The sequence below is a fragment of the Cornus florida genome, unplaced genomic scaffold (genome assembly GCF_030987335.1).
Source record: "Cornus florida cultivar Cherokee Brave unplaced genomic scaffold, ASM3098733v1 CherokeeBrave_3.0.0_Hap2_Chr07, whole genome shotgun sequence".
In the NCBI taxonomy this organism is placed as follows: Eukaryota; Viridiplantae; Streptophyta; class Magnoliopsida; order Cornales; family Cornaceae; genus Cornus; species Cornus florida.
Genome location: NW_026775577.1, coordinates 42,630,962 through 42,642,109, shown reverse-complemented (window position 1 = coordinate 42,642,109; position 11,148 = coordinate 42,630,962). Strand labels below are relative to the sequence as shown.

The window sequence follows — 11,148 nt, the reverse complement described above, 5'->3', positions numbered from 1 at the left end:
TACAGTGTGGTATTGAGGGCTATTACATGCCACACAAGTGTCCAGTTCTATATTTTTTTAAGGAAATTAATGAAATTTTAAGTAAGAAAATTTCATTTTATTTTATGGAAATTATTGAAATTTAAAAAGAGAAAGAGAAAAATAAGAAAAATTTTAAAAACTAAAATAGAATAATAAAATAAGAAAAATCACCCATTCATATATTTTTTTAAGGAAATTAATGAAATTTTATTTTTTTAAGGAAGTTAATGAAATTTAAAAAGAGAAAGAGAAAAATAAGAAAAATTTAAAAAACTAAAATAGAAAAATAAAATAAGAAAAATCACCCATTCATATATATATTTTTATAATTTGAATTATATATGTTTAGGTTCGTGAGAATTGCTTATTGCATGTTTATGTTTTTTCAGATTGGTGGATTTGTATGATTTAGGAATTAATTGGTTGACAAAATTTTCAAATTTATTACTCCATTTATTTTTAGAGGAGTGCTAACTGCTAATTAATTAGTTGACTTAGGAATTAATTGGTTGAATTTATATGTTTATTCAAAAATTCCAAATGGGTTGATTTAGGAATTAATTGGTTGAATTTATATGTTTATTTATTTTTGTTAATTTTTTATTTATTTTTTTCTGTTTATGGGTCCTCTCCCTCTCCGCTCTCTTTCTCTCTGTTCTTTTTCTCTCTCTAATCTCTCAGGCCAGACAAGTCTCTGGCGCCAACACCATCAACGAAGACACCAACTCTCATGCCGCCATCTCCTGTAACCCATTTGGTGCATTCAGTTACATCCGGTAAGCCCAACTAATGTCGAAAACTCTTAAATAAACAGGTGGAGAGAGAGACAGAGAGATTGAGAAAGCGTAGGCATCGATGGTGGAAGTGAACCCATATTTGCGGACCCAAATTACAGAGGCACCGACGATAGTGCCAAAATAGTGGAAGAGAACCACTATTTGCAAACCTAAATTGTAGAGGCATCGATGATGAACCCATATTTGCAGATCCACTTGATCGGCGGTACGCAGTTGGATGGAAGGTATATGGATTTGCTCGGTGATGTATGTAGATAGCTCTGGAACTTGGGCTTGATGGTACGAAATTTGGACTCTAGAAGGTTTTGTGTATCTGTAGAGAAGAGATCGAGGAGCAACTGGGTGGAGTTAGAAATTCGGGAGCAAATAATTTGGATAGAGATAGAGGAGAGAGAAATAGTGTGTGTAGGGGTAAAGAAGTCATTTATATTATCTAATATTTTAGAATAAATGTGATTAAAAAATTAGGGTCAAACATGTCTTTTCCTATGTTTTTAACGTAGACAATAACGGAAAAGTGAAAATGGACTTAAGTGATAGTTATTTTCGAAAGATATTTTAGATTGATATTTGGCCAAACTACTTGGGGTGTCAGTGAAATTATTCCTAATAATAATAATCATAATCATAATCACAATCATAAGTAATTAACGATGAATATCATGAATCAACTAAGAACCTCACAAATAAAATGCGGAGTAGCTCTTTCTACCCATAAAAGGGACCTTAAATAATGAAATTTTTTAGTTGAAAAACAGCTTATTTTATTGTCGAAGGCAGTACATATTCGTAGTTGGGCCCTTTCTACTCGGAACTGCATAAAAAATCATGGTAGTCTCATTGTTTAGCCTTTTGACCGCTGAGTGCACCGGGCACATTATAATCATTAGTGTCTATCTATGTAGCATGGATACAAAATACAGATACGATATGACACGGATATGTTGAAACGTATGTCATATTCTAAAAAAGTAAGACACGCATATAGTATGGATACGACTACATATAAATATAATTTTTTTTTTTATATATACATGTATTTAGTAATAGTACTATAAAATTTTAATTCATTTATAATTTCTTAACTAAGAATTACTCTGAAATGAATTAGAAAATGAAATTATGTCATTATTGTAATGATTTTCAATATATATATATATATATTTGAGTATTTCACTATTTTGTCATGATAGTAGTCATATTATTTTCAAGATTAGCGGGTAGATTTGTGTTGAAAATGTTCAAAAAGTGTCGGCGAAGTGTCCGAAAAATGTCAACAAAATATCGAGATGTATCCAAAATAATAAAATTTATTTTTACTTATGGACACGTATATGAAGGGTCGGACACGCATTCGAGGAGTGTCCGACACATGTACGACTCTTCGTAAAAGTGTTTGTACTTCCTAGGTATCCACAAATTTAAACAATCGTAATGACTCAGTGCACCATTCATCGGGTACATTGAATATCTTATCCCCACGTTACCACCAAAAGAATTTCTTATTTATTTTCTTTCTTGAAACTATTGAAATTAATTTGTAACTTGAATCATGATATCATAATATGAATCTATTTTGATTTTTGTTTGTTCTGACGCCCGTTTTGCTATAAAAAATAATTTAATAAGGTAATTAGGGTTCTTATCTCAAAATAATAAGGTGGTAGCTAATGTGTTATAATTAGGGTTTCTCATTTTAACTCGATGAAACTTTTGGGGAAGTAAGTGTGCACTTACTCGCATTTCAAAGGAGGTGGACACTTGTTTCTTGCTGAAAAAAAAGAAAAGGAGATTGTAATTTACTCAAATTACAATGATACCCAAAATCTCTTTGACGGTTTTGCCCTCGCCCTTTCCCTTCAAGGCTATATTACCTTGTCGTTTTCTCTAAAATTGTAAATTAATCTTGATTTCTCTTTCTCTAGCCATCTCCACCGTCTCCGCCCACAAACACCACCTCTACTCCCCACCGCTGCCGCCGTATACCCATCAATTTTGTTAGCTCACAAAGTATCACAATCCCCTTTTTGAACAGAATTTATAGTATTGCTTGTTTTTGTTTGTGAGTTTTCTTCATGGAGTATACCCTTGAGATTGGGGCAAGTGGGTCTTTCAATGTCCAGCGATCAGCTGCACCAACATTTCTTTTGATGATTGGTGATGGACAATCGGCGAAGAGATTGTGAATTTGTATCTTTGATCACATAAGAAAGCCTAAAGAAAACTGCACTGGGCTTCTAGGGTTTTTGGTCTGCGGTGTTGGTGTTGGTAGTGGGACTGGTTCTGGCCGTGGACCTCTATTATCTACTCAAGCCTTACAAGTTACAACAGTGATTTAATTTACAAGGTATTTTTTAATTTATTTTTAAATCCTATCAAATTCAGGAGTACAGTTGTCATTTCATACGCATTTTCCACATACATCCATGACCACTTACGGTAGTTAATCTAGTAAATGCTGACCGTGTGAGATGATCAAACATAGTCAGGCCCACATGGACTTTTCTTAATTTCTTTTACTCCTTTACCTGGCCCACATGGACTTGAGTGCCCGCAAATGTGGATATTTCTAACTTTCCGAAAAAAAAAAAGTGGATATTTCTAATGTGGATATCTCCGAAAATGTTCTGATGACATGGTCACCATTTCTTGGGTGAGATTGGCAATGGATATCTTTCCTTTCATCATCTTTTACTCACTAATCTCATTCTCCGTCTTAGAATTCTCCACTGCAGCTGATACTTTAACTCCGTATCAATCAATCACCATTGGTGAGAGTTTAGTATCCTCAGGCCAAAGCTTCGAACTGGGCTTCTTTTCTCCCAGTGGTTCCAAGAACCTCCTGTTCTTGGGAATATGGTACTACAAAATTTCTCCACAAACTGTGGTGTGGGTAGCAAACAGGGAAAACCCAATTACAGATTCATATGGAAATTTAACTATCAGCAACGATGGAAATCTTCGACAACTGTGCAAAGTTCATCCGTTGCACAGCTACTAAATTCTGGAAACCTTGTCCTCAAAAAGAAGAGTACTGATGCTGATACAGAAAGTAGCTACATATGGCAAAGCTTTGATTTCCCATCAGACACACTTTTACCTGGCATGAAGCTCGGATGGAACTTAAAGACCGGCCTAAATAGATACTTGACATCGTGGAGAGATGCCGCTGACCCATCTCCTGGAGCCTTTACTTATGGAGTTGAAATTACTGGGATTCCTCAGGTTGTTCTTCGGAAGGGATCATCAGAGAAGACGTTCCGCTCTGGGTCGTGGAATGGAGTTCGATTTAGTGGTACTGGTTGGGGGTCAAGGACGGTTTTTAAACACAGTTTTATATTCAATGCAGATGAGGTGTATTATATTGACGAGTCTAGCAATGATTCGTATTTTACAAGACTTACGGTGAATCAAACTGGTATTCTTCAACGCTTCATCCTGAATGAAGGGAGCTCTGAATGGACTATTATGTATATAGTACAGAATGATCCTTGTGATGGTTATGGACGCTGTGGTGCTAACGGTATTTGCAGAATTAACAATAGGCCAATATGTGAGTGCTTGGAGGGGTTCATTCCAAAATCACAGGAAGAATGGGATCAGCTTGATTGGTCCAGCGGATGTGTGAGGAGGACATTACTGGATTGCCACAACGGGGATGGATTTGTGAAACTCAAAAGTGTGAAATTGCCAGACCTGTTAGAGTTTTGGCTGAAGGAGAGTCTGAACCTTAAGGAGTGTAAGGCAGAGTGCTTGAAAAATTGTTCTTGTACAGCTTATGCTAATTCAGATATCAGGGGAGGAGGCAGTGGCTGTTTGATGTGGTTTGACAATTTAGTTGATATTCGAGAGTTCAGTGACGGAAATGGTGACCAAGATATCTACATTCGAATGCCAGCTTCGGAACTCAGTAAGCATACATGTTGCTATACTATATAATAATATTCACATTCTGCTATTACTCTTTTAGATGTCAGCCCCTTAAATTCTTTTACCAATACTTAACCAGTTTGTTTGCTCAAATATCAACGCATAGGTCACATTTCATTATATATATTAGGACATAGATTTCAATAATCTCTTTTCATTGTACAGTGACAGTAATACCCCGATATTGTAAAAAGGATTTATTAATTAAATTAATTTATATTATATTATTATTATTATTTTTAAGTGATTTGTTTTATTTAATTAGGTGCTTGATAGTTGTGATTTGTTTTATTTAATTAAGTGCGTAGGTAAATTGTATTGTTTTAATTAAATTATATATTTTGTAATTTTATTTGTTAAATTTATACGGTGTTTGATTTGTGGAATGCTAGTTAGTGAAGTGTTTATTTGATTTGCGTGATTTTATGTTGGTGTAACTTTATTGTTAATTATTGGTAGCTATTAAATTTAATTTCATTATTTTAGGTATTTAAGTTATTTGGATTGGGATTAAAGGAAGTTGGACCAACGGATGTGGTATTGGGCTTGAAGGAAGCCTTGTTGGGTTAATTGGTAAAGGCCCGTGGTTGGGAGGATATTTAACAATTATCTTTGTATAATTATACCTATATAATTACATGTGTATATTAATTCATTATTAAATCATGTGTAGGGGCATATATGTCAATATAATTATATATTGATATATATAGGTATATATAATTTATTTAACTAATGGTTATATATGGAAGGTAATATATATATATTTATATTAAAATATATGTATGTATATATATTATTTAAAAGATAAATATTATTTATTTTATATGATAATCCTAATGGGAAAAGGATTTAGGTTTTTGGATGTGTATAAATAGACATATAAGACTTTAGGGTTAGGAGTTTTTCCACGTTAGAAAAATACGAGAATTAGAGAGAGAAGAAGAAGGGCTAACGAGGAGGAGGCCGGATCAAAGAACGTAAGAGGAGACCGGATCTGGAAAAGAAAAGGCGAGTTCTTCTCTACTTCTCCTCTTAGAACTCATAAACTTATCACCTTGATTATTGAAATAATAATTGTATTGTATTGAATTAAATTATTAATCGAATTAGATGAGCATGTTTATTTTTTTGAAATTTTTTTTTTATAGATTTAAACATGTGAATATATGTATGAATTGTTCGGATAGTTTAAATATTGTATGTGAGGGAAGGTTAATTAAATATTATTTCTGAAATTTTCTTATAGTTTGTTTTAACTTTATGTAGCGTGATTAATTAAATTAAATGGACCAAAATATAATTACATATATTTAGTTATGGCCAAAATTAATAAATTAAGCTTGTGGATTTTTCCTAGAATTTTCTGGACTGATTTGATATTTTTTTAGAAAAATTCGGATATTTAGAATTATATATATATAATTATATATGTGCAAATTAATTATATATATATATACTGTATATGTTTACGCACTGGTGGTAGTTTAGAAGGGCGATATTCCAGTGTGGTGCGGCCTATGCTAAAAGTATGTGCATGTGAATCTGGGGCATTGAATTTTGAAATACATAATAGATTGATTTAGTGCATTAGGGTGTATAATATGTTGATGGCTACGCTGATCTAGACCGTTGGATGAGGTGGATGATGGTGGATTGATTCGCTGCAGCGCACCAGCAGGGACGCGGTACAACTAACCAATAGGAGCGCGCCGCGTCAGCAAGAGGAATAGCCAGCGTGCGTGGCAGCGCGTGGCAGCGCGTGTGAGCGTGCGCTCACTCTCTAGCGCGTGTGAGGGCGCGTGTGAGCGCGTGCGTGCGTGGAAAGATGTGTGGAAGCGCGTGCAAGGTGCTTCGGAGAGTGTAGAGGCGCGTGGTAAGGTATTTGGTGTCTCGAAAAGGTCCGGTAAAGTCCGGAGAGGTTCTAGAATAAGTCTCGAGGTGTTCTAGTTTTTCTAAAGGCTGTAGAGTGTTGCTAAGATATGTGGTAGCCTTTAGCGTGTGTAACAGAATAAATTAATGATTATTATAGAAGGAAATGAATATATATATATATATATATATATAAATTTATTTATTTATTTAGTTATTTATCTATAATCGTACATGAGTATATGATTTATTTAACTTGCGATTAGGACGGAAGGAAGTAGTTATAGATATATACATCTGTATATGTATATATAGTATGGAAGATATTATATATGTATATATTACATAATATATGTGTATATGGATATCATTTAAGATAATTATTATTATAAGTCTTATTTGGTGTATCTGAATATATGGGTTATTAATTATTGACATGCTTATTATATGCATGAGATGTGTATGTGTGATTTAGCTTATTAGTTAAGTTTAAGGTTGGTACATGGTTGAATTGTAGGCATGGATGAGTTGCCAAAGGCTTAAATATATTGCCTTATTATTCGTATAGATAAAATACATACGTGGAAAGCATGGATGAATTGCTAATTAAAAGTATAAATATATATACTTGAGGAGGCATGGTTGAGTTGCCAATATATAGATAAATATATTCATAATAGCATGGTTGAATTGCTATAGCAAAATTAAATTGCTATGTATGTTAGATGATTAAATTCATCTATGTGTACGGTAGGTATGAGTTGGATTTAAGTTAGATATTCTTAAATTAGAATAATCTAGTGGTTACATATTAGTGTATTACTTGGTATATATTAATAAAATATTGTGGGTGGAGACATGAATGATTTGTGAAAGTTTAAATTTCTGAACATGTAATTTAAACAATCAAAAGTATTACTAGATTTTGGATTTTAGTGGATTATTCATTTAAATGTAATTTATAGCTAAAATGTTAAATTACTGGTTAGGTTGGAATTAAGGTGAGTGGAGTTTATTTTATAGGAAACTTATAAATGATGGTTTTGGTCTAGGTCTGATTATTAATTAATCGTTGGTAAATGGATTTAACAATTTAATTGCACCTATTAATAGATAGGATTATTGTATTGTATAAAAGTATTTATATATATTTATAGCATGGTATATTAAAGTTTAAACTTTATTAGGGTTTGTTTTGATATAGATGATTTGTTTATTGGCTTTCAGAGGTTTGGTAGAGGGAACTTGTTCGTAGGGTTTACCCGCGATTTATTTTTCAGGTTGTAGAAGGTCAAGTCTCAAGGTTGAGGATCCGCAGCTGGAGGACTTATCCATTCCTTCTATTTACTTAAAAGTAGGATATTAGTTTTGTTTCAGTTGATATTAGTACTTATTTGGTTGAAATTCTAAATAGTAACTTTTGGTTAAGGGGTCTTTGAGTTACGGGATTCCCGAGTTGTAACCATTTGGAAGTTATTAAAGGATTTACTATTAATTGGATTTCTTCAGCGTTTTATTTTATTCTTTATTTCATTTTGTAATCCGTGCTTGTTTAAATACTTTAAGTTTATTTGATATCCCCTGATTTTGTGTGCGGACTTGATCAACCCGTGTTCCGAAATTAGGGGGTATTACAGTGACAGTCTTGAAATGAAATGTTTAGGATTCATTTCTAGAATTTCCTTTATTTATGCTTTTCGGAAGGCATGACCAACAAATGAGGGTTTACGACTAATGATGAACTAACTTTGTCATAAATTTAGAGCATAATCAGAAGGAGAAGACACTGGTGCTGATTGTAGTGGTATCAACAGTTTCTGGGATGGTTGTCCTCACCTTGTTAACTTGGTGTATAATTAAGACGAGGAGAAAGAATATAGGTATACCACCTCCTCTCTCTGGTATGATTATCTATACATTTTAAGGCAGTTATTGTCACATGAATATTAGACAAGTGATGCCTTGGATGGGACATTTTGAACATTTTATAAGGTTTCATTCCTTCTAAGTGTACTAGACGGTTATTTGAATGACAGCAGTTGTATAGTTGCATCTATAACAATTTTGATTTTGCAGGTATGAAAACTAAGAATGAAGACATTGAGTTACCATTTTTTGATCTGGCCACTATTGCAAATGCCACTAAGAACTTCTCTTCCACAAATATGATCGGAGAGGGTGGTTTTGGTCCTGTTTATAAGGTTTAATAAGTAAATCTTTAGTTCAATATGTAATAAAAAAGGTGGATCTCATCATGTTAACACTTATTTTCACAAAAAATTGTAGGGTATATTAACAACTGGACAAGAAATAGCAGTCAAGAGGCTTTTGAATAATTCTGGACAAGGTGTACAAGAATTCAAAAATGAAGTTATTTTGATTTCCAGACTTCAACACCGGAATCTGGTTAGGCTATTGGGCAGTTGCATTGAAGGAGAAGAGAGGATGCTAGTATATGAGTACATGACGAACAAAAGCTTGGATTATTTCATTTTTGGTCTATTTCTCTTGACCATTTATTTTATTAGACCAATTTCAGTGTAGTTTATGCATCTATGCAGCAGATTCCTCTGTTCTATCATAAAAGTGAACTGATTTAGAACTTTTATGGATGAAAATGTTGTGCAGATAAGAATAGAAGACTAGAGCTTGCATGGGAAAAGCGATTTGAAATTTGCATTGGCATATCAAGGGGACTTCTCTATCTTCACCAGGACTCAAGATTAAGAATCATTCATAGAGATCTCAAAGCCAGCAACATTTTACTAGATGATGAGCTAAGCCCCAAAATTTCAGACTTTGGGATAGCAAGAAGTTTTGGGAGAGATGAAATTGAAGCCAAAACAAAGCGAGTAATTGGAACATAGTAAGTTTTGCAAACAATTATCATATAGTACTTTTTCAAGATTTTCAAATGCTTAATTTTGACAATTTTATGCAGTGGTTACATGTCGCCGGAGTATGCTATTGATGGGAAATTTTCAGTAAAATCTGATGTATTTAGTCTAGGTGTGCTTTTACTGGAGATAGTGAGTGGCAAGAGGAATAGGAGATTTCATCATCCTGATCACTATCATTCGCTTTTGGGACATGTAAATATCTATGGTGAAATATATTATATTATATTCTTATTTTATTTTATTTTTCTCTCTAACTTTTTATGTGAATTACCAAGTTTGAGGATTGTGATTGTTATAGGCTTGGTTGCTGTGGAATGAACAAAAAGCCATGGAACTAGTGGATCCATGTTTGGAAAATTCATACATTGAATCTCAAGTACTAAGATGTATTCAAGTGGGACTACTATGTGTTCAGAAATTGCCCAAAGACAGACCAACAATGTCATCAGTTGTTTTCATGTTGGGTAATGAAGGTGTAGCATTGCCTCAACCCAAACAACCTGGTTTCTTTGTAGAAAGAAGTTCCATTGATGCAGAGACATCAAGAGGTGAGAGTTGTCATACTGAAAATGAATTGACAGTAACAACAATGGAAGCCAGATAGAATTTTTTTTTTTTTTTTTTTTTTGCCAGATAGAATTTGTGACTATTACATATTGGTGTACAAGAAGGGGAAAAAGAAGAAGAAAGATTGTAATGTATATATATGGAATATTTTATTTTTGAAATCACATTCTTGTGAGAAGAGGGTTGACATATTCTCATTTTTATTTTTATTTTTATTTTTATTTTTATTTTTATTGGAGAGGTTCCTTTGCCATTCCACATTAAATTAAATATACAATTGGAGGAACTATTTACTCTCTCCGTCTCATAAAAATTGTTCACATTGATAATTGTGAGGGAGGAAGTATTTGTTTTAGAATTAAGAATTAGTTCAACTTTGTTTCTAGAATTAAATTTAAGCCATGGGAATTGGTTGAGAAATTGACGGCAGGTTTCAATTTAGTCTTGTAAGAAAATGGTATTTGTTTTAGAATTAAGAATTCAGGTCAACTTTGTTTCTAGAATTAAATTTAAGCCATGGAATCACTGCTCCGACAAAGAGAATTTTAAAGAGAGAAAGAGGATGAGAGAGAGAATTTTAGATAGATAATTTTAAAGAGAGAGAGAAAGAGAGAGAATTTTAGATTACATGAAAGAATTTTAGAAAGAAAAAATATATGAATTTAGGTCAAATATAATGGGTGAAATATATATTCATATTTAATCAGTTTAATCCTTTATAAAAATATGTTGAATATAAATAACTTATTTTGACACGTATTTTAAAATACGTAGGTCATGACTCATGGACCAATTTGCCACCCTACTTCAATGTTATAATTTCTAGCACAAAATTAGTGAAAAACATAAATTGGGCTCAAGTAATTTCCAGAAAACGAGCAAGAAAGCCCACCGAGAACCCATATTCTCCTACCACAAATTAAGCCAACTAGTAATGGGTATTGCTTCAATTTTCTAGTAACTGATCAAACAACTCAGTTCTTCACCACCTAACACATATACACTTCATGAGCTTGGGGCATATATATATATATATATATATATATATGCATGTATGTATA

The 11,148-nt window shown here is 33.0% G+C and overlaps 1 protein-coding gene across 2 annotated transcripts; it reads left to right on the top strand.

Moving 5' to 3' along the window:
* The first annotated feature begins 2,732 nt into the window (after positions 1-2,732).
* On the top strand, positions 2,733-10,148 carry LOC132267114 (G-type lectin S-receptor-like serine/threonine-protein kinase At4g27290). 2 transcript variants are annotated; one of them, XM_059768168.1, is made up of 7 exons: positions 2,733-4,728; positions 8,384-8,500; positions 8,697-8,821; positions 8,907-9,117; positions 9,249-9,486; positions 9,562-9,712; positions 9,819-10,148. In XM_059768168.1, the coding sequence occupies exons 1-7, from the start codon at positions 3,675-3,677 to the stop codon at positions 10,122-10,124; spliced, it is 2,202 nt and encodes a 733-aa protein (XP_059624151.1). In that variant the 5' UTR covers positions 2,733-3,674; the 3' UTR covers positions 10,125-10,148. The 2 variants fall into 2 exon arrangements, with proteins under 2 accessions (XP_059624151.1, XP_059624152.1); XM_059768169.1 differs by having other exon boundaries at positions 9,562-9,725; positions 9,819-9,976.
* The last annotated feature ends 1,000 nt before the right edge of the window (positions 10,149-11,148 follow it).

Coding starts and splice junctions, on each gene's coding strand:
- LOC132267114 (XM_059768168.1), top strand. CDS start 3,675: ATGGTACTACAAAATTTCTCCACAAACTGTGGTGTGGGTAGCAAACAG. Junction 8,822..8,906: donor GTTTTGGTCCTGTTTATAAG/GTTTAATAAGTA, acceptor AAAAAATTGTAG/GGTATATTAACAACTGGACA. Junction 9,118..9,248: donor CTTGGATTATTTCATTTTTG/GTCTATTTCTCT, acceptor AATGTTGTGCAG/ATAAGAATAGAAGACTAGAG.